This window comes from Corella eumyota, chromosome 1 (assembly GCF_963082875.1).
Source record: "Corella eumyota chromosome 1, kaCorEumy4.1, whole genome shotgun sequence".
NCBI lineage: Eukaryota > Metazoa > Chordata > Ascidiacea > Phlebobranchia > Corellidae > Corella > Corella eumyota.
In genome coordinates this window covers 3,840,462-3,862,665 of record NC_137490.1, presented here as the reverse complement: position 1 = coordinate 3,862,665, position 22,204 = coordinate 3,840,462, and the positions used below count along the sequence as shown (strand labels likewise).

The 22,204-nt window shown below is 29.8% G+C and overlaps 5 protein-coding genes across 5 annotated transcripts; 2 read left to right on the top strand and 3 right to left on the bottom strand.

The window, feature by feature from the left end:
- Window positions 1-527: 527 nt before the first annotated feature.
- LOC145763447 (ATP-binding cassette subfamily G member 4-like) lies at window positions 528-7,870 on the top strand. The gene is made up of 15 exons (XM_082574891.1): window positions 528-764; window positions 1,164-1,284; window positions 3,328-3,445; window positions 3,559-3,691; window positions 3,974-4,176; window positions 4,382-4,505; window positions 4,807-4,921; window positions 5,019-5,116; window positions 5,189-5,314; window positions 5,390-5,497; window positions 5,771-5,939; window positions 6,010-6,110; window positions 6,491-6,649; window positions 7,075-7,267; window positions 7,342-7,870. Exons 1-15 carry the CDS (start codon window positions 597-599, stop codon window positions 7,500-7,502), a joined length of 2,097 nt encoding a protein of 698 aa, XP_082431017.1. The 5' UTR covers window positions 528-596; the 3' UTR covers window positions 7,503-7,870.
- LOC145763448 (uncharacterized) lies at window positions 7,811-10,150 on the bottom strand. Its single transcript, XM_082574892.1, has 7 exons — window positions 9,702-10,150; window positions 9,442-9,514; window positions 9,308-9,359; window positions 9,031-9,162; window positions 8,560-8,740; window positions 8,400-8,477; window positions 7,811-8,257 (listed from the first exon to the last, which is right to left on the bottom strand). Exons 1-7 carry the CDS (start codon window positions 9,920-9,922, stop codon window positions 7,972-7,974), a joined length of 1,023 nt encoding a protein of 340 aa, XP_082431018.1. The 5' UTR covers window positions 9,923-10,150; the 3' UTR covers window positions 7,811-7,971.
- Window positions 10,151-11,027: 877 nt separating this feature from the next.
- Window positions 11,028-13,407, bottom strand: LOC145761309 (uncharacterized). The gene is made up of 6 exons (XM_082574574.1): window positions 13,073-13,407; window positions 12,837-12,906; window positions 12,684-12,735; window positions 12,520-12,612; window positions 11,628-11,799; window positions 11,028-11,487 (listed from the first exon to the last, which is right to left on the bottom strand). The coding sequence occupies exons 1-6, from the start codon at window positions 13,282-13,284 to the stop codon at window positions 11,247-11,249; spliced, it is 840 nt and encodes a 279-aa protein (XP_082430700.1). The 5' UTR covers window positions 13,285-13,407; the 3' UTR covers window positions 11,028-11,246.
- Window positions 13,408-13,547: 140 nt separating this feature from the next.
- LOC145760937 (uncharacterized) lies at window positions 13,548-16,177 on the top strand. Its single transcript, XM_082574547.1, has 6 exons — window positions 13,548-13,710; window positions 14,019-14,104; window positions 14,257-14,329; window positions 14,533-14,652; window positions 14,736-14,882; window positions 14,952-16,177. The coding sequence occupies exons 1-6, from the start codon at window positions 13,605-13,607 to the stop codon at window positions 15,212-15,214; spliced, it is 795 nt and encodes a 264-aa protein (XP_082430673.1). The 5' UTR covers window positions 13,548-13,604; the 3' UTR covers window positions 15,215-16,177.
- A 1,084-nt stretch (window positions 16,178-17,261) lies between these two features.
- Window positions 17,262-19,315, bottom strand: LOC145764135 (low choriolytic enzyme-like). The gene is made up of 6 exons (XM_082575724.1): window positions 19,116-19,315; window positions 18,615-18,846; window positions 18,348-18,465; window positions 18,095-18,224; window positions 17,764-17,933; window positions 17,262-17,614 (listed from the first exon to the last, which is right to left on the bottom strand). The coding sequence occupies exons 1-6, from the start codon at window positions 19,313-19,315 to the stop codon at window positions 17,397-17,399; spliced, it is 1,068 nt and encodes a 355-aa protein (XP_082431850.1). The 3' UTR covers window positions 17,262-17,396.
- Between the last annotated feature and the right edge of the window lie 2,889 nt (window positions 19,316-22,204).

The following is a 22,204-nucleotide window of genomic DNA, read 5'->3' as shown; positions in this document are numbered from 1 at the left end:
GGAGTACGGAAATAAATAGCTTCAGTATTATTTTTAAACACCCACATTTGAATGAAATTGGTTTATATGCAAATACAAAGCACTTAATTTAGCTGTACAATAAGAAAATGCATTGTCGAAGTTACGTAATAGCATTGGTATTGCCTTATTTCAGGTACTAATAGAGTGCAGTTTTCAAATATGTATAAAAACATTCAATTTTTATTGCCTTTTTGCACATGTAAATAAGCTTATTTAAAGTATATTAGATGTTCACAGATAAACAAGGAAGTAACTATGTAAAAGACTGACATTGCGGGTGACATAGTTGTAATATTAAACTAATAGAAAATAACAGCCTTTCAAAAAAAACTTGAGTCAGCTTTATATAAAATATATAATTCAGCATTAAAAAATAAATTAAAAAACTGTTTTCTAACCAAATTTTTAATTTGTTATAAATTTGTTTATTAGTTTTTTTTTATTCATACTATAACTGAACAAGCATTTTTAACAAATACAAATATATTTCATTTCCCATAGTACAAGCGCTGTTGTGTTTTAATAAAAAGTAATAACTTTAAGGATATCCGATTGACTTTTAAAATTGCTACAAAATGAACAGTTCAGCAACCCCACGCAGCGGCTCTACGTCATCGGTGATCGTATCTATGACGACCAACGACCTACCAGAGTCGAGTTCTGTCGCTTTTCACAACTCGGGTTCAAAGTCCGCGGAATTTTCGAAACCTGCGACTTCGACTCCCTCGGTTCTTATTAAGAAGGTATTTTAGAATTTAAATTTTCTTTTTTTGTTTTAAATAATTTTAAGTGTTTTAGGTGTATTAGTAAATATTTTTAATTAACATTATTTTTTATTAACGTTATATTAATTGTGTTTAATTAGTCAGTTTTTTTATTAATAGTTTTTTATATTTACTTTATTACATTAATTAATAAACTGCTTTTAATTACTTTGCTTATGTTACTTCAGGGTTTTAAAAAACAAAATATTTTTATATTTCTATTTTTTTAATTTTTTTTTATACTTTTACTGTTTTACTTTTTGTTAATATTTTTTTTTATATCTTTTTAATTTTAACTGTTTATTTATTTATTTTTTTTAATAAAAATGTTTAAGAATAAGACTATATATATATGAATATGTGTATTGTTTTTTTTAGGTTCATAACAAGTTAAATGATGCCCAAAAGTTTGGCCACTTACCAAAGAGAAAACCAGTAGAAATTAAATTTCAAAAACTTAGCTATTCTGTGCGAGAAGGATCAATATTTAAAAGCAAAGGTATTATTTTAACACATATTTTGTTTTTATTTGGTATTTTAATATAATTTTTTTTAAAAATATTCCATGGCCATCGTGGTTATTAAACATATAAATAATTTTTATTTACTTAATTTGTTGTAATTTATACAATTACATTTAAAACACGTGCCTTGACAAAATTGTGTATAAAATGTAACCGGATGGTGGCGTTGTTAAGCGCGATTTCTTTGTTCAAAACGCCCTCGACACGCCTATTAAACTGTATAGCCCTAAACCAATTACCGTGCGACTCACATGAGTAAACGACAGACATAACAATAGCAGTCAGTGTTTAACCAACTTTGGCGGTGTGGAGCTAAATGTTTTAAGCTGACAGGCCTGGTTGGTATGTGTACCATAAAAAGTGCGCTACTCAAACATACGGAACACGGAATTTGGGCAAGGAGAAATAAAGGGAACTGAAAACAGAAATACGGAATTTAAAAAAATAAAACGCGAAATTGCGTTGACCGTTTTGTATTTAGTTCATAATTTTTTTTTTAAATCAAACTGTAACTAAAAAGTGTCATATTGCCAGTATTAAGTTTTCTATTAAATGATAGTTTCCTTGAATAATAAATCAACGCAAATTCCGCGATTCCGCGTGTTATTATTTAAGATTCCGCCTCTCCTCCTTTTTCTTTTTTTTAATTTCCTTTTTAAGCACCCAAACATAAAGCCCCATACAAAGCTTCGTGTAAACTTAGCCATTATTAAAGTTTGGCTTGTTATTATTTAACAAAGCCATTGTAAAAACTTTTGTGTAGGTTGTAAAATGGCATTGTGTTTCAACATAAGTAAAATATTGTATTTGAAAAAAACTTTAATTTAAAATTGCACAAGTGTTCAAACATATATTTAAATGTTGACTTACTTGAATCTTTACAAAACTTTTAATAAATTATTTTATCAGGGTAAACAGTAAAGAAAGAGCAAACAATATTTCAATGTTATGTAAATATGCGTAGCTGTATTATACAATTTATTCGTATTTGGGAAAAACCCTGTCTTTTTTTACATAATTTATTGAACTTTATCGCGTTCGTGTCAATAGCGGTTCTCAGTTCTGCAAATACTCTGTTGCGATTGGCTTAAAATGCAGAACTGAAATTTAAATCGCGTGATCGCTTTAATAAACAACACAAGAACCCAATTGGTCTATTTAATGATACGCCTCTATTGTGTCTATTTATTTAATGATACGCCTCTTCGTGCAAAATTAATTAAAAATAGTAAGACAAAATTTTTAATTTTAAAAAAGTATCTTCGTTGTTTTAATATACGGTGCAGTACTAAGTTTATATTCGTTTGGCTAGACTTTTTGACTTTATCCCAAAAATCCATTTCCGGCTTTTAACGCTCGGGTAATGGTGTAAATAAGGGTATTTTTGTATGTAAAATACCCATGGCTGTAAACCGTATACCAAAAAAATTTTCTAACGCTGTAACTTAATCTTTTAAAAATACCCATTAAAATTTGTTTTTATCCAGGCCTTTGTGAATTTTTTTACTTCACTAAACCCTTTCCTGAGTATATGCGTCAACTGAAATAAAATTCTTAAATTAAATTATGTTTTATAGGCATTAAATTTTTTTAAATATTATTCATAAAATAAACAAGAAAAGTTTTTAAAATACACAAAAATGTCAATAAAGTAAATATACTAAAAATGTGTTATAACAAGAAATTAATTAAATATTAACTTAAATTTTAATGACAGGGTACAGTTGTGTTGTATCGTGCTCTATACTAAATAAATAAGTGTTTTTTGTTTATAGTATTTATTATTATGCCATTATACTCTTTCAGTTAATAAAAACGTAAATATTGTTTAAGTTACCATAGTAAATTTTTGTGTAGCCTAATTGATCTGTAAACTCTTAAACCGTAAAATTTACGTCATGCCCTAACTAATATTAAAAGAAAAATTAAAAAATTAAACTTTCAATTAGAGTTTAAATTAAATTAAATAGTACACAACAAACGTAACATATTAAATTACCTTAAATTGTGTTAACCAGGTTACAAGTGTATACTAAAATGCCTGGATGGGCAATTCTCATCATGTCAACTTACTGGCATCTTAGGTCCATCAGGAGCGGGAAAAAGTTCATTACTAAATGTTTTGGCTGGGTACAGGTAACTTATGGTTTCTAAAAAATCTTACTCAAAAATTTTTTTTTGGGGATGGTTGAAATTTTTATACAAATTACACTTTTTTTAATTAAAAAAAAATGATTGTTGTTTTGTAGAGAACGTGGGGTCAAGGGTGAAATTTTGATCAACGACAGCCCACGTGACTCGAGATCTTTTAGAAAACAATCTTGTTACATCATGCAGGATGATCGACTTCTTCCTTACCTAACTGTTGTGGAGTCGATGATGGCAAGTCATAGTTGCAAAATAACTTCCAAAAGTATTAACTTACAAAAAATGCGTTTTTAAATGGCTTTTACTGTCATTAAAGCTTAAGCCTAGTAAGGTTGTTCATATGTTGCAACAATAATTTACTATATTAGCAAAAAATCTAATGCTTAAACTCACTAGGCCAAAATTTATATTAAACATTAAAAATTGGGGATTGTTAAGAATCATTGCCGTTCCCTTAATTACCATTGTCGTTTCCTTATTTACCATGTGCTTATTATTTTATATGATTACAATCAGGTTGCTGCGAATCTTAAACTGGACCGAAATGCTTCGACGCAATCAAAACAAGAAATTGTCAACGAAATTCTTGGCACACTGGGTCTGATGCCCTGCAAGAAAACTTGGACTTCAAATTTATCAGGAGGTCAACGCAAGAGATTGGCTATCGCATTAGAGTTGGTTAATAATCCCCCAGTTATGTTGTTCGACGAGCCGACAAGGTATACCAAAAAAGTCAATACATATTAAACAGAAATGAAGTATCAATTTATTTGTATTTTGTTTATTGGCTTAAGAAAAACGGGAATTTTTGCTAAGCTTTTAAGATTAACCTTAGCTTAGTCTTTTGTTGAAAGGATTCTCTTGTTCGATTTCTAAGGTTAATTACGTCATTGTGGTAAACAATCATATATGTTATGTTTTCAGTGGGTTGGATAGTGTTTCTAGTTTTCAGGTGTTGTCGATGTTGAAATCACTAGCATCTGGGGGCAGAACCGTTTTGTGTACAATACATCAGCCATCTGCCAAACTGTTCGAAATGTTCGATAAGGTATAAGGGTGTTTTTTTAAATCCAGCATCAATTTGCTGAAAAAGAAACAAAATACATCGCAAAAATGTTACGTTCAACCGTAACTGCTAAAGCTTTTCAAACTTTAATTGCAAGTTTGCAAGTTCGCAGAAAAAAAAAACACTAAGCAAACGTTTTACGCTATTGTAACAAGCCTAGCCTTTGGGCACTCTACCTTAACGCTTTGAACTGTGTTAACAAATTTCTATAGCCTAAGCACAGCATGTTTTATTGCATATATTTATCTTTAAACTCTGTGATTTTACCATTTTTAACTTTTAGTTGTTTATTCTTGGGAATGGTCAGTGCGTTTACCAAGGTCCTGTTCCGGGCCTCCTTCCATTTCTAAGAGACAATGGTTTAAACTGTCCACAATATCACAACCCTGCTGATTATGGTAAGCAGTAGGCTACCTAAATTTAAGTTAAGTTCTTACCGGCCTTTGCTTTTATTAAAGAAACTCGTTCAGAAGAATATATTTTTGTTTTGTTTAGTAATTGAAGTAGCATCAGGAGAATATGGAGATGTGAATCATTTGTTGGTGAAAGCAGTTGAGGCTGGAAAATGCGAGATATACTCCTATGACAAGGAGGTAAAACTTATTCATAATGTAAACAAATCAAAAAATACATAAAAAACGAAAAGTTCTTCGATGGTTTGATAGATAACGAACAACAAAGTTGCTGAAAGCTCTTCAAATATTGCTGAACAAGTTTGGATGAAAATGGAAAATGAAGACAAGGAATCATTGAACAAGAATAAAGCAACAGATCAACTAATGATCAAAAACGTAGCCAAAACATTTTTTAAAGAAGTTATTTTATTTTTCGTTTTAATTAAAAAAAAAACAATTTTTTCTTTGCAGATGAACTCCGATTCGGAGATCAAAGCTTGCCAGGGTTTTAACACAAGTGGATTAACCCAATTTGCCGTTCTTTTTAAAAGAACTTTTATTTCAATAGTTAGAGACCAGGTAAGAATATTGCGATCATTTGAACTTTACAGTTCTCGGTAAAACTTAGGACCGTAAAGTACTAGAGAAAATTAGCGAGGACCATAAAGTACGAAAGAAAATTAGCGAGAACCGTAAATTATAAGAGAGAATTAGCGAGGACCGCAAAGTATAAGAGGGAATTAACAAGTTCCGTAAAGTACATGAGTTTTTATGAGAACCGTAAAGTACAAGTGATCGGAATTTTTTTTATAAAAACTCAAAATGGAGATAATTTATTTTTTTAACTTTTAGTTGCTCACTCATATTCGATTTATGAGTCATATTTTGATCGGAATTCTTATGGGTTTGCTATATCTCGATATTGGCCAAGATGCAGAAAAGGTTTTGAACAACACCGGATTCTTATTTTTCTCTGTTCTATTTATTATGTTTGCATCTTTAATGCCCACTGTCTTAACATGTAAGTTTTATTATCAGTTGATTTATACAGATTGAGTATTAAATTTTGACAAAATTTTTGTTCCATTTAGTTCCAATGGAAATAACTATATTTATGCGGGAACACATGAACTATTGGTATTCGTTGAAGGCTTATTATATTGCGAAAACATTAGCAGATATTCCTTTTCAGGTAGAAAATGTGTTAACTAAGAATTACATTTGCTTATTTAAGAATTGTTCTTTTTAAATATCTAGCTTAAAAAGTAGGTATATAACTAAACAACCGTGACAGTAAAAAAAAAAAAAAATCCCCTTGTGGAGGATATAATTTAACACATTACATTTGGTTTAAAAAAGCTGAAAAGTACCTTGTTAGATACTGTTTTCTGTTTTAGAGCTATTACTTACCTGAAATTGTATACAATAAACCAAAAAGTACACAGTCAGATACTTTTTGCAGCTTTTGGGGAGTTTTCCCAACTTAATTTTTATACTTGTTTTTTTTGCATTATATATTTTGGATTGCTACCTTTACACCCTTGAACCTTAAATTATATTTTATTAATTCAGATTATTTTTCCTGTTTTTTATTGTACCATTGTCTATTTTATGACGTCACAGCCATATGAAGCCGATCGATTTTTTTTGTTCGTGGCATTGTTTGTGATGACTTCAGTCGTAGCCCAATCTTTGGGATTGCTTATCGGAGCAGCATCTACATCTCTACAGGTATTGTAAAGAGTTTAAGGGTCAATATAATACAATCCAAGTTCAAGGGTTAAACTTACACAATACAATTAACTTACACCATCCAAAATTGTATAGTTTGTTATTACACCTTTGTTTTCATTGTACAAAATACGGATATGAAAGTAAATTTCAACGACCTTCATTAAATAACACAACTTTCTTTATCAAGCTTGGTAAATATAAATGAGGAACTAGATTGTATATCGAAATGGGGAATTTGAAAATCCAGTTACGACATTGTTATGTTTTTGTTTTATTAAACAAAGCAGCTGGTACTTATGTTTGATTTAAACACAAAAGGAAAGTTCCTCAAACACAAAAGAGAAAGCGATTTGTTCGTATTGTAAATTCTTTTTATGTCGAGGCTACGACACTTATTGATTTTTATAAATGATTTTTTGAAGGTCGCTACATACGTGGGGCCCATGACAACAGTTCCTATTTTGCTATTCTCTGGCTTTTTTGTGCGGTTTGAAACCATTCCATGGTATCTTAAATGGATAAGTTATGGTTCTTATGTTCGGTATGGTTTTGAGGGCATTATTATTTCAATATATGGTTTGAATCGAACCAATATACAATGCTTTAACCAAAAAGGTTGGTATAAAATGTATTTTTTTAACTTGGCAAGTTTAAATACATGCTTGATAAAAACTTTTATGTTTTACCAGATATTGGTTGTCCGTTTGAAGACCCAACCATAGTCTTACAAGAAATGGACATTAAAAAAAACAATCTTGGCTTTGATTTCATGATTTTAGGGGTCTTTTTTTTGGGGCTAAGATTTTTAGGTTATCTTGTTCTTCGCATTCGAGTTCGTTTAGAAAAATAAACAGTTCGCTTGTTTTGCAGTATTTACCTATTAAACTCAACCTTTATGTTAATACCCATAACAATATTTAACATCATATTTTTCGTCCCGGATTTAAATATAGTCATTGGGGAATAAATATTGCGCTATTGCTATAAACTAACAACATGTAAATTCTGACATTTTAGTAAATAAAGTGTCTATTATCTTTTGTTTGCCTAGGCTAAGAATTCTGGTTCCCTCACTTGAAAAAATTTGCATACGCCTGTTTAATTTAAGAGCATCGGTTAAAATGTCAACAACAAAAATGCTCGTATATTTTTTATCTTGCAAATAAAAGAGCATGTTATTGGTCAATTTTTATTGCATAGCCTATTTACAAACATATTTCACAGTGATATTTTAAGCAATAAAAATTAAGCCGTATTAAATTTCAAAAAGTCAAAAAAAATCTACTCTGTACATTTTATATAAAGAAGTTATATGCATTTTACATTTCGTAAAGTCCAAAATAAGTTTCCGACTCGTGCGAACCAAGCATTATACCTTCAGGTATTGTATAATTCACTATCAACTCGTCACCTTCGACCAAGTTGAAAGTGCTTGTGGTGTCCAAGCAGTCGATTCCAATTGGTGTAACACCTTCAAGCCTGTGATGACATGCATCAAACTCTACGTTAGGGTTAACCATATCTGAGGCTATCATAAGGGTTTTGTGGTTGTAGTTTTTTCTGTCAAGTTTTAGGACTTGATGGGTGACGCTTAATTTTCCCCTCCTAAAATGGAATAAATGGCTGGTTTAATTATCTATTAAAACAAAAGTGAAAGAGATTAATACATTTTTTTTAAGAGAATAATTAATCTGAGATAATAAAATATTTTTGTTAACTTTCGATATATGATTAATAATCTTCTTACCTTTTGTTAGAGCATGGTTTGGATGTTGTTTTGCCATTTTTTTTGTATGCAAGGAGTCTTTTGCAGCAACTATAATCACTAAAACAAAATTTTGGTTCAATAATCTCTAGTTTTTTTACGTTAACAATGGTTTATCATATGGTCATAAAAAATAATTTACGTTTCGTTGTGACCATGCACGCCCTCCCAGGTCGGAGCAAAAGTAGAGTGAAGATACAAGATGTAGATACCGCTGTTCATTATTGTTATCACTCCAGTTTCACGTGAGAAGGAGATGTTTTCCGACTTAACAGCGAATCCTGCTCCCTTCCTGTATTCCCACTGTGGTGCCCTTATATTACCTTTAAAAAGATTTAAATTGTTTGCAACCTTGCAACCATTTTAAGGCTTTACACGTTCACTTTTCTTAGGTAACACGTTCATTTTTACTTTTTTTATAGCTAAAAAAATGTTGGCAACATAAGTTGCTGTAATTTTAATTGCCGAACCACGTAAGTGATAAGCTAATTTTGACTCAGTCAATAGTTAAACTTACAAGTTTGGTATCTAGGTTTATTTTATTTAATCGCAAAGAAACACAGAAAATTCAAATAATAAGTAATTTTGGGATTTTTAACGAGTATAAGTTAACCTGTTTCGTTTGATGGTTGAGGTTGACCGTCACATGTTAAATGGGCGTAGGCTCTATCCCCGTTTAAAACATATTTTTCGATTTTGGACAAATGTTGTTGGGCTTCTTTTTCATCTTTAGTACTATGTTTAACTAAAAAATTACATGTATTCTATGGTTATAAATGTCAATCTATATATATTTAAGGTTAAAACATTTTATATTTGTTAAAATTATGACTATTTGAAATCGTTTTTGAAAAAATGTATATAATTAAATACAAACTAAGTTTACTAACCTATTTCATTCCATCCGTTGTTTGACTCTTCCATTAAAACCTCTTGTACTGCCTGTTTAATATTTAAACACTTAGTTACTACACAAATCTTATTTTAAACTATTCATTAAAATTTTAGGTCTAAACAAATGTACCTTTGTTAAGTAGTCGTCGCTATAAGCTTTTTTTCTGTTTCGATCCAAAAATTCAAAACCCCAATTCTTGCAGCTAAAAGTTAGAAGTTATAAGAATTACCAACTGTTATAGATTATTTATGTTAGTTTTTAGCGTAAGTGCATGCATTAAAATTGTTTATAAATTAGGTTTATAATCGATTTGTGACTTTTAATAGCTGCCATAATTTAGTTAAGACCCTTACTCAAAAACAATTTTAAATTATTCTACTATAACTAACCTATTGCTTTTTCCACATACATTATCACAGTTTTGTTCTGAGTTAAATGCCAGAGATTGTTGGCAACAATTTACACAGTTAATATCTTGCTCTAATTGGTTTGATTCCTCATTGATCTGTAAAAATTTCGGCAGAAAAAATGCCAAAATAAATGTCAGCTCCGCCACAGCAACAATCAGTATCAAAACATTGGCACGACATGTTTTAGTTTTATCTGCCATTTTACTTTTATAATTTTGTTCTTAAGTTAACTCTATTTGACGAAATGAAACTATATTATAACGTAAGTGCTGTTTCAAATTTTAAGTTTTAACAAAGTTAAACCTGTTGTATGAATATCGATTTCCCAATTTTACTACATAGCATAAAAACTACTCTATTTAAAACAAAACAAACAACTTTATAATTATTAAAAACTGTAACTATCACAGCATAATACAGTTTTTGTACCAATAGTATTCTGGTGGCAAGGGGAAAACTATCTTGTTTAAACAAAGGGGATTTCCCTTTAAAAATTTCCCGTCAGGTAAAGATGATTCTCGCTTGAGCAGTCGGTATTTTTCCATTCGTTTCAGACAGGTTAAAGTAGATTAAATAAAACACAATTTTTTTTTTAATAGGTACGACCCATGCTTTTTAAAATTTCCAAATAAAATAATTTTTTTTTAAAGTCAGGTTTTATTTTTTTGTACGTAAAATGTTGTCATTACAGCAATTTAAACTGTAGGTAAAAGTGGTAATTATCTTTTGTTTATAACCATAAGGTAAGTTGACTACGTACACCGTTCTACTACGAACTATACTACAAAACATATTATAAACGTAAAACGTAAAAAATAAAATAAAAAACCTTTTTCGATATTACAACAATTAAATGCACATTGTCCTTAAATTTAAATCATAGTTAGTTTTAAAATAGCGTCACGAAATACAGGTTACAAAGCCAGCTTATAATTTAGTAACAAACGTTATGGTGAATTTAAGAACATGGGGAATTCTCGCTACAAAAGAACAAACCTAAAAGTTTCCTTTGCGTTGATCATGTTTCGCGAAACTCTTTTCCGCCGTTTGTTTTTTTATTACCCCCTTATTCCAAATACGTTAATGTAAAAGATTATATGGGGTTTTTCAACATACAAAAATAAATTCTCGTGCGAAAATTATCTCGTTTTGGGGTATATTCTTGATTTAAATAAAAAAAGATTACAGTTTTTCCTTTTTATTTTTAAAAATAAATATTTTCAAACTTTTTATTTTCGTTGTTAATTTGCATATAAAAATCCATTTTAAAAAAATATAATTTATCCTTTTAACTATTGGCAGGTGAAAAATTAAACACACGTTTATTTACAATCCTATATACAAAAATATAAAATTTAAGAAAAAATTATTGTAATATATAAAAATTAAAAACAGAAAACTAAAAATAATTTAACAACACGCCACAACTATCATTAAAGCCTTATCACCGTTGCAATTTAATTGTTTTTTATATACAACCTTTTTTTGAAGTCAATGGTATTTACAAAGAACTACAAACAAAACCTAGTTTAAAAACACAACGTCGAAAAATGTTTCGCTTTCCTTATTCGATAATTTATAGTAATCAGATGTCGTATAATCGATGTAAAGGAAGGCATCCTTTTGCATATTATGAACTGTACTGGAGAATATACTGATCTTATCTTGGTTGTGGACAGGTTTTGTGTTTTCCAGAAGTAAAACTTTTTGATCATCACCCATGATTGATTTTCTAACGTGATGCGACAAATGTTGCTCGGCGTCTCTGTTTTAAATTAAAACTTTTTAGTACCATTGTAATTATTTTTTAGATTTAAATTTATTTATTTTATTAGTTATTTTTGATTTAGGAAGAACAGTTTTGGTGTATATAACATTTGTTACAGATATAGTTGCTGTAAGTACCTTTTACGTCGTTTTTTATTTGTTTTAATAAAGGTAGTGTGGATATTAATTAAGTATCTTCCCGACATTTTTATTAATATTGATCCAGTGGAAATTTCGCAATTAACCATGCTCTTTGAGAATGCTTCTCCGTCCTCGGATTTGCAGGTCCATTTTCGCTGTGAATTTCCATCTGCAGAAGAGTTAAAAAAATTAAAAATAAATCACACGATCTTTTTTATCTTCGAATAAATTACACCACTAAAACAAACTATTGACTGGTAAAAAAAATTATATTTTTAAACTGACATAAAAAAAACATTACGACCGTTATTTTCAGTTCCTAGTTGTTGGTTAATTATCTATAAAACTATATTTAAAATCGAGGGAAAGTTGCAAAATACGTAATTTCACATTAAAGCCCGGTTTACACAGGACGCGAAGTGCGCAACGCGAAATTTGGGAACTCGCTTTGCGCGTAGGCGAGTGTTTACACCAGACGCGAACTTGTCGCGACTACTAAGTTTCCTATATAGAATTTTTTTATTTATTTTTGTTTAAAAATAACTTTCATGCATTTATTTCAAGAAATTTAAAAAAATTATAATATTTTATTGGTGTCGGGTGCACCTACAGTCAAAATATATCTTAATTTAGGTAATTTAGTAAAAAATATACTCGTAATTAATATATTCAATGTATTTTTTAATAATATAAGTTTGTAAACGTATATAACTGCATACTTTGGAATTAAGTCGCCTTTTAATAGCCATTTTTGCGAACAATTGGCAAGCGAAATTCGCGCGCTTGGTGTAAACGGGCCTTAAGTCATGAGAATCCTAAAGTGGAAAGCCTAAACTTCTCGTTTAGATAAGATTACATTTTCACACAGCAACAAAAAATCATTTTTTACCCAAAGAAAGAACATGTGCTGCTGGCCGAATAACGTGAGTTATATTTTGCAGCAATTTCTTCTGATCGAAATTCTTGCACATTTCTTCAACCTCTAAAAAGTTATATTTGTTAACTATACAATTCTATCAGGTAAACGTATACACAACTTTTGTTTGTACGTACTTTTCTTTGTCCATGCTTTATCGTTGCGAAAGTCAAATGTCTTTTTTATTACCTGCAAACATATTTAATTAAAAAAATGCACTGAATATTTAGGTCTTTGCAAAATATACGTAAAACGTTAATAATATATGTTTCGTTGCTTAACTAACGTACTTTGTAAGTCTGGTTGTAACTCCAGTATGGAAGTTCGTTTGCAGCATTCTTGGGTCCACATTTAATTAAACTGAAATAAAATAGCTTACATTTGATACAACTTAGAAGTAGGCCCATTAATTTAATACAGAATAACAATAATAACTTTGCTCACTCAAAGTTATAAATATTATCGATGGAAATCCATCGTCACTTTTATTTACTATATTTATTTAGTTAAAAATAAGTTAAGTTACCTGTTTTCGCATTTTTTTGAGCAATCAAACTTTGCATTTGCACAGCATTGAGTGCATTTCATAGTGTTGTGCCATTGATTTTGTTTAACGCTGTACTGTAGATAGAAAAAGTAAAATACGCCGTACTCAATTGATAAACCAATTAACATTAACAGCAAAATAACTAGAAATACCCAACTTTTACTGAAACAATTTGTACTTGTTTTTTCCATAGCGGTACTCACTCTTAACTTCGCGTAAATTAACGATATGAGGCAGTCTTACAATCCACGATATGGAACATATATTTATTTTTTTATTTTTCAGTGAACCTCTCGTTTACTTAAAAAACTCACAAAAGAGAATGGATAGCCAATAAACCCTGGTGTAGTGGCGTTGTTGTTACGGTTGACGTTATAAAAAAAGATAAGCCTTTTTTCAAACCTTTTCGTTATATACCCCTCCTTTTCAAAAATAAGTATATTGGGTACGACTTTTGAAAGACGAAGGATTGACGTCAATATACTTACTAAAAAAAATAGAAATCTAAAAAATGCAAAAAAAGATATATATTATTTCATGTATCTTTAACATTGCTCTGTTGTTTGCAACATTCTTTATTCTAAACAGTTGTGTAGCAGAGATGGAGGAAGTTATAGGTAGTTTTCAATTTAGATTTTATTATATTGGCCTCTTAAATAATTTTTGCAATAGGTGTTGTTTAGACACATTAATTACTTAACAGCAAGTTAGATTATGATTAGAGTTAAATACGTGAATAAAACTACTTATATTTAGGGTAACCCCCCTTCCTCTTTTTTTGGCTCTCTCAATTTGGAGAGAATTACTTTTCTCTCGTTTTATAACATATTGTGCTTACTCGCTTTCAACATCTACCTGCGAGTGTGTCTATATCATATTAGCAATAAAAAGTAAATTCAACTTTTTCCTGTTTTATTTACATTAGAACAAACTAGAATGCAGTTGGAAAATCTTATAAACAATGCTGAATTACAGAAACTTAAACCAGGAGTTGAAGCAATTGCAAATAAGGTATTTTCTTTTTAGTATTTATTATATATAAATATTTATATGCTGCGGGCATTTTTGTTTGTTATTTTCTTAAAATAGATTGTTCCTTTAATATTTATATAAAGTTTCCGTAATTTTGTAATTTTAATTAATTTTTTTAAATTGTTTTGTAGAAAGTAAAAAATGCCATCGAAAGTGAAAAACTTGAGTGTTCGAATCCACCTGAACCCCTTGAATTTTTAAAAGGTATTCAGTTTCTTTTTAATAACGTAACTATAGAAACAAAATAACCTTTAATAAATTGGTTTCCTTAATTTTAAGTTCTCTTTTCGGTTCTTTTATTGATTTTTTTCATTAGCAACAAATGTTGGCGTTGGTTCTGCTTCGGAAAAACCCAAATAAAGGATCGATTTCTTTGTTTAATTTTCTGTTTCTAATATTTCTATTAGTGTTTAAGCATCATAACAAAGAGTTACAAAACAACAAGTACTTAACCGAGATCAAGAGACCAAGAGCTCAAGTAACCGCACATAAAGATGCTATTCAAAATGAACCTAAACATTATCATCGTAAGTATTCTATTTAAAAAAATCAATTAATTAAAAACATAATGTTTATACTTTATTTACCCTTTTTCTAAATTTTTTTATAGATGAACAAGAAATAACTTACTGGGATGACGCAAATAACAACATGATTTGTTCTGGCGTTTCCTTACATAATCATAAGTCGTTGAAAATTGAAAAGCCGGGAAGATACTATGTTTACAGTCAACTTAAATTTAAATACAATGCAACTAGTAAGAAGCATTTTTTATAAAATATTTATCATTTAAACAACCAAAAAATATTGTGATTTTAATTTTCAGGAACCGCAGCATTACACAGACACGTGACCTACTATAAAAATAAACATAATCGCCATAGATTCGTTCTTCTGGAAAATAATTATTTCCTAGGTGGTGAGAAACATAGTAGGGCACCCAGTTGTACAAAAGTATCGCACCACGGGGCAGTTTTTAATTTCGATGAAGGGGAAGAAATATTTGTTTCTGCTCAAACAGGTCCCCATTCACATTTAGTTGCAAAAAAAGATCACGATTCTTTTTTTGGGGTGATTATGGTGTCGTAGAAAGTTTACAAATTTGGCCAGTTTCTGGCCTAATTTTCATTAAACTAAGATATATCCTTTTACCATGGGTTAAAGGTTTTCTACGACTGGAAGGATATTGCAAACTCAGAGGAGTTTTGCAAAGTAAGCAATGTCGTATCGTCTTTGAGTAGGGCGTTGGAGTAATTTGTTACACAATCGATTAGATCTTTAAAAATATCAGCTAAAGGTTAAGGAACTGGCCAAATTGTTAACTTCTGTGTCTCCATAATCCTAAAATTGATTTTATAAAGGCAAAATTTTTCTTTATATGTATTATAATCTTAAAATAAACCTAATAACAAATAAACCATGCAAAAATTCTTAATTTTACCTGTGCCTCGCCACCAGGCATCCTCATGAAATATGTTACAAAAATACTTAAAAATTAAATTCGCTTAATACAAAAACACTCAAATTTATATAATTGTATTTTTTAGTTTAAATAATTTTACTTAATTTAAGTTATTTAATGTATCGAAATATTTTTAATGTTATAAAACTTCTTTCTTATTTGTGAAAGCCTGTTTTAGTAAAATTTGGTATAAGTTTAAAGTTAAGTGACTTAGAAAAAGTAGATTTATGTAGATATTTAAATCAAAGATTTTTTTTAAGTCAGCTTGTTTCTGTTCTTTTTATGGTAACAAAAAAAATGTGCTAAGATGTGTGATTTTTTAAACACCGCCTACATCACTACCTTAAATATATATTCGTAATTATAATTTCGTCAATGAAGAAGTCGATCTCTTAAATTTTTAAAATCAATTTAATCTTGCCTGTTACTGAATAGTTTTTTAATCAGTTTTTTTTATTGCAGTTTTAACAGACGCTGTTTAGTTTTAACCATTCATTTTCTACTTTGTTAATGCAAAAGTTTTTACCAACACAATAATCAAGGTTACATTTACCCATTAACATAATTTAATATTATTTAACACAAACTTTATTTATACTTTCTGCTGATTATTTTGACGCTATTTTATTTTAAGTCTAAATAGCGGCACAAAACGGTTACATTTTTAATTATCATGCTTTACCAATTTTTACTGTTAATTGAGTTCGCAAGGAAGTCGATTTTTGTGTAAAAATTGAAAAAGTAATAAGTTATATGACGTTTTTTGCAGAATATAGAAAATTTTTAGGTTTGTATGCTTGCATGGGTTGTTTTGCTGTTGTTAATTTAATAACAGGCAGTTCTGGCAGATCGACGTTGCCAGTAACCGTAACGGACAGATGACAGACCAGTCTGGAAAGTAGGGCAGCGTGCACGCACGAAATTTTTTTCGGTGGAAAAAATGCACGTCTGAAATTAACGTTTTGCACGCTTGGTTTTTTAAAAATTGCAAACACGCAATACTGACGCCCGATGGTAGCATATTTAAGCCAAAATTAGGTAAAAACACGCAAAAATAAATCACGCTTGCACGCGTAGACTGTGAATTTTAAGACGCGTGCATGCGCGGTCACGAAATTTTTTTACGCTTGCACGCACGAGATCTGGTCGAAAACTAGCTTACTTTCTTTTTAGGCGTTTAGTTAGTATTAAAAAGATTAAATTAATTTTAAAACAAGTAACAAGATATTTTAAAAGATGTTTGGGGAATTTTTTTTTGGGGGGGGAGGGGGCATTTTTTTTTTTTTAATATTTGTATAAAGTTTCCGTAATTTTTTCACTTTTATATATTTTTTAAAAAATTTTTTCTCAATACCTTTTTTGTTACTATTATCTATGCAACTGCCCCTTACCTCTATTACAAACAATATAACTTTATTTTTCCTAACTTTTGATCATGGCGGTTAAAACGGCAATAGAGTATGTCGTTGTAGTGGTAATTGAGTTGATATGCACTTTGCATATAATAATTTTTGGGAATTGGGCGAACTAAATAAATATTTAATATTTTTTAATTTGATTTTCGAAGTCAACTTTTGTTTTAGTCTAACGGGCATGTAGTTTTAGATATTGTATTAAATATAATTAAAGTATTTTATTAAATATACCTTAAACATATATGTGTAGTGACAGGAATGCAAGTTTCGCGTTAAGCTGATAATAAATTAAAAACTATAACAGAACAATTATATTATCATTATTAAAAAAATTGTTCTTCTTTTAACAAATTCGTTAAATGTTGTGCTTCTCTATAATATAATATGTATTTGGCTATAAACCACACCTATACATCGCATTAATCTGGAACACATCTTCTGTAGAAAAACCTTCTCTTTGAGAAGTAATCGGTTTCTTAGTAGAGTTTTTAATGATGGTTGGTTGCTGATTTTTCGAAAACGCATACCCACCGTAGTGCATAATAGAAGTAAGGTCGTACGGGGATTCAAATGAATAGATTGCTGTTCGTTTGTTAAAGTTGTGAGCTCGTCCTATAAAGGTAAAAAAATCAACAATTTTTATATATAGAACACAATTATAACTTTGTTACGTTTGTTATACATTGTATCATTTAAATTAAAATATGGCATTAACGAATGATGGTAAGATTAGTTGGTAATTAAATAATTTTGTTGTAAACCTTCAATGACGTTGTCGTATTGTACAGTCACGTGTTCATCTCTATCTGGTCTTGATTGTTCATGCCAAAACCCGAGGGCATGCATAAGTTCATGTTGTACAATTCCTTTCTTCTCACAGCGATACCCGATCGAAATCTCTTGTCTACCTCCCCGTCTACCCATATAAGACCTTTAAAATACAAAAAAATGTGGTTCAAAATATGTCTTTTTTATTAAACAAGGTGTATTGTTTTTCTAAATTTAGCTCCATCATTAGGCTTGTTAGGTAAAGAATAATTTCGAAAAGTTTGTTTAAATTCTTAAAAAAATCGGTATTTTAGTTATTAGTACCAGCAACCACCATCAGCAACAAAAGCTAAATAATCTTGAGAATTAACTTTTTGGTTTTCGACAAAGTCAAGACAGGTAAAGTTCGAAAATTCATTCATTGCCGACTTTATTGCATTTCGTGCTTTGTTACCTAATGTAAAAAAGGTTTAAACTTATCGGATATGCACTGATCAAATTAACGTATTTAAGTCAGTACACATTTTTTTAACAATTTTAAATTTAACAGGTAAAAAATAAATATCATGTGACATACTCATAGTGGAGTCAATGACATAAGGGACTTTATTTCTTCCACCTTTCTTAAACTGATCCCATCTCAGTAGTCCGACAGATGCTGCAAACTCCACACCAAGGGGAAGAAAACCATAATTCTAAAAATAAATAAATAAGCGTTTTTGTTACAACAGTTAATTAAATTCATATTAGGTATTTATTTATTTGAAATACTCTGTAAATTAAATTTTTAAACATGTCTGGTGTTATTTAAAAAAAAATTATACGAATTACTAATATTATTTACCAGTTTAATCATGTCTAAATCTTGCTTCTCAAATTTAATGTCTCCCTCCAGAAAACCATCAGTCTTACAATTGCAATTGATTGGACATCCTATTTCGTTCGATTCATAACCAGTTATTCTACAATTTTTCTCACAAATCGAGGTGTTAAACTTGCATGTAAAGTTAACGCCCTGAATTCGATAAACTCTTTTACTGTTTCGCTCCAAGATTTCAAAGATTAAATTTTCGCATCTAAAAGTTAAAAGTTAAAAAAATTAGGATATAAATTTTTTATTGTTTATTTAGTTTTGTGCAAAAGTGCTTGCAAAAACGTTGATGTTAAATTAAGGTTATAATCGATTTAGGTTTCAATTTATTTCACCTAGTAAGACTTAAGATTATCTATCAAATTATGTTTCCTTTAAAAATTAACCATGATGTTTTAGTTGTTAAAAATGCTGCCATAATCCAATTAAAACCCTTACTTAAAAACAATTCTAAAGTAGTCTACTATAACTTACGTAATAATTTTTCCGTATACGTTATCACAGTTTCGTCTTGGGTTATATGCCAGAAACTGGCAGCAATTTAAACAATTAATATTTTTCTCCAATTGGTTTGGTTCTTTAGTGATTTGCAAAAACATCAAAAAATAAAAAAGACGCCAGGCAACATTCACTTTCAAAACATTGACACGACATGTTTTAGTTTTATCTGTCATTTTTTCTTATTTAATTTATTTTACAGTAAAACCTGCATGACCTAATAAAATTATATTAAAATGTTGTTTGCTAATTAAAAAAAATTATTTAACTTGAACGTGCTAATAATATACTGAATGTTCCTTGTGTTAATTTATTTAGAAACTTTATTTAAAGTTCGATAATTTAAAAACCATTTTAATTTTATAGGGGAAGTACCACTTAATTCCCCTAATCTTTCCTTTGACGCTCGTATATCCAACAAATTTTTCATACACATTTAACCCCAACAGAATAGCTTACATTTAAACAACGTAAGAGTAGCCCTTGAATTTAATACAGAATAAATATATTAACTTCACCCACTACAGGTTATAAATCTTACCGAAAGAAGTTTATCGTAACTTTTACTCACACTATTAATTAAGTTAAAAATAAGTTAAGTAACTTTTTTTCACGTTTGTTCTAGCAATCAAACTTTGCATTTGCACAGCGTTGAGTACATTGTAGGCTATTTTGCCACTGATTTTGTTTAACGCTGTATTGTGGATAGAAATAGTAAAATACGCCGTACTCAATTGATAAACCAATTAACATTAACAGCAAAATAACTAGAAGTACCCAACTTTTACTGAAACAATTTGTACTTGTTTTTTCATAATCATAATCTAACTTGCTGTTAAGTAATTAATGTGTCTAAACAACACCTATTGCAAAAATTATTTATAAGGCCAATATAATAAAATCTAAATTGAAAACTACCTATTACTTCCTCCATCTCTGCTACACAACTGTTTAGAATAAAGAATGTTGCAAACAACAAAGCAATGTTAAAGATACATGAAATAATATATATCTTTTTTTGCATTTTTTAGATTTATATTTTTTTTAGTAAGAATATTGACGTCAATCCTTCGTCTTTTGAAAGTCGTACCCAATATACTTATTTTTGAAAAGGAGGGGTATATAACGAAAAGGTTTGAAAAAGGGCTTATCTTTTTTTATAACGTCAAACTACAACGCTCTAGGCATTTTTGCTTTTTTTTGCAGAAGGTAAAACTCGCCATTGAAAATGAAAAACTTAAGTGTTCGAATCCACCTGCACCCTTAGAATTTTTGAAAGGTATCCAATTTCTTTTTTAAATGGTGTAACTATAGAAACAAATTATTATCAACCATTATTAAATTGGGTTCCTTAAATTTCAGTTCCCTTTTCGGTTCTTTTATTTTTTTTGTTACGTAGCAACAAGGTTTTGGATCAGGCTTTGGTTCTGCTTCGGAAAAACCCAAATAAAGGATCGATTTCTTTGTTTAATTTTCTGTTTCTAATATTTCTATTAGTGTTTAAGCATCATAACAGAGAATTTCAAAACTACAATTACTTAACCGAGATCAAGAGACCAAGAGCTCAAGTAACGGCACATAAAGATGCTATTCAAAATGAACCTAAACATTACCATCGTAAGTATTCTATTTAAAAAAATTCAATTAATTAAAAACATAATGTTTATACTTTATTTACCCTTTTTCTAAATTTTTTTATAGACGAGCAAGAAATAACTTACTGGGATGACGCCAAAAACTCTATGATTTGTTCTGGCGTTTCCTTACATGATCATAAGTCACTGAAAATTGAAAAACCGGGAAGATACTATGTTTACAGTCAACTTAAATTTAAATACAATGCAACTAGTAAGAAGCATTTTTTATAAAATATTTATCATTTAAACAACCAAAAAATATTGTGATTTTAATTTTCAGGAACCGCAGCATTACACAGACACGTGACCTACTATAAAAATAAACATAATCGTCATAGATTTGTTCTTCTGGAAAATAATTATTTCCTAGGTGGTGAGAAACATAGTAGGGCACCCAGTTGTACAAAAGTATCGCACCACGGGGCAGTTTTTAATTTTGATGAAGGGGAAGAAATATTTGTTTCTGCTCAAACAGGTCCCCATTCACATTTAGTTGCAAAAAAAGATCACGATTCTTTTTTTGGGGTGATTATGGTGTCGTAGAAAGTTTTCAAATTTGGCCAGTTTCCGGCCTAATTTTCTTTAAACTGAAATATATCCTTTTACCATGGGTTAAAGGTTTTCTACGACTGGAAGGATATTGCAAACTCAGAGGAGTTTTGCAAAGTAAGCAATGTCGTATCGTCTTTGAGTAGGGCGTTGGAGTAATTTGTTACACAATCGATTAGATCTTTAAAAATATCAGCTAAAGGTTAAGGAACTGGCCAAATTGTTAACTTCTGTGTCTCCACAATCCTAAAATTGACTTTATAAAGGCCAAATTTTTTCCTTATATGTATTATATAATTATACAATGCAACTAGTAAGAAGCATTTTTTATAAAATATTTATCATTTAAACAACCAAAAAATAATGTGACTTTAATTTTCAGGAACCGCAGCATTACACAGACACGTGACCTACTATAAAAATAAACACAATCGCCATAGATTCGTTCTTCTGGAAAATAATTATTTCCTAGGGGGTGAGAAACATAGTAGGGCACCCAGTTGTACAAAAGTATCGCACCACGGGGCGGTTTTTAATTTTGATGAAGGGGAAGAAATATTTGTTTCTACTCAAACGGGTCCCCATTCGCATTTAGTTGCAAAAAAGGATCACGATTCTTTTTTTGGGGTGATTATGGTTTCTTAAAAAATACAAAACTTGGCCCAAAACAAAATAAAACAAATGAATATTAATTACCTCTGTTACTACTACTACCTCAACTACTACTACTGCCATTTTTATAATTTTTACCTATTTTATTTGTATTACCTATATTACCATTATTTCTCAATACCCTTTTTATTACTAATATCTATGCAACTGCCCGTTACCTCTATTACAGTTAATATAACTTTATTTTTCCTAACTTTTGATGATGGC

Bases quoted from the DNA above. Each gene is read 5' to 3' on its own strand.
- LOC145763447 (XM_082574891.1), top strand. From the start codon at position 597: ATGAACAGTTCAGCAACCCCACGCAGCGGCTCTACGTCATCGGTGATC. The intron at 4,506-4,806 runs GTATAAGGGTGT...TTTAACTTTTAG, and splicing joins TGTTCGAAATGTTCGATAAG to TTGTTTATTCTTGGGAATGG. The intron at 5,117-5,188 runs GTAAAACTTATT...ATGGTTTGATAG, and splicing joins TATACTCCTATGACAAGGAG to ATAACGAACAACAAAGTTGC.
- LOC145763448 (XM_082574892.1), bottom strand. From the start codon at position 9,922: ATGGCAGATAAAACTAAAACATGTCGTGCCAATGTTTTGATACTGATT. The intron at 9,360-9,441 runs GTACATTTGTTT...AATATTAAACAG, and splicing joins GCGACGACTACTTAACAAAG to GCAGTACAAGAGGTTTTAAT. The intron at 9,163-9,307 runs GTTAGTAAACTT...GTAATTTTTTAG, and splicing joins CAACGGATGGAATGAAATAG to TTAAACATAGTACTAAAGAT.
- LOC145761309 (XM_082574574.1), bottom strand. From the start codon at position 13,284: ATGGAAAAAACAAGTACAAATTGTTTCAGTAAAAGTTGGGTATTTCTA. The intron at 12,907-13,072 runs GTAACTTAACTT...ATTTTATTTCAG, and splicing joins TCAAAAAAATGCGAAAACAG to TTTAATTAAATGTGGACCCA. The intron at 12,613-12,683 runs GTACGTACAAAC...ATAACTTTTTAG, and splicing joins TAAAGCATGGACAAAGAAAA to AGGTTGAAGAAATGTGCAAG.
- LOC145760937 (XM_082574547.1), top strand. From the start codon at position 13,605: ATGCAAAAAAAGATATATATTATTTCATGTATCTTTAACATTGCTCTG. The intron at 13,711-14,018 runs GTAGTTTTCAAT...TATTTACATTAG, and splicing joins AGAGATGGAGGAAGTTATAG to AACAAACTAGAATGCAGTTG. The intron at 14,330-14,532 runs GTATTCAGTTTC...TATTTCTATTAG, and splicing joins ACCCCTTGAATTTTTAAAAG to TGTTTAAGCATCATAACAAA.
- LOC145764135 (XM_082575724.1), bottom strand. From the start codon at position 19,315: ATGACAGATAAAACTAAAACATGTCGTGTCAATGTTTTGAAAGTGAAT. The intron at 18,847-19,115 runs GTAAGTTATAGT...TTTAACTTTTAG, and splicing joins GTATACGGAAAAATTATTAC to ATGCGAAAATTTAATCTTTG. The intron at 17,934-18,094 runs GTACTAATAACT...TGTATTTTAAAG, and splicing joins GTTGCTGATGGTGGTTGCTG to GTCTTATATGGGTAGACGGG.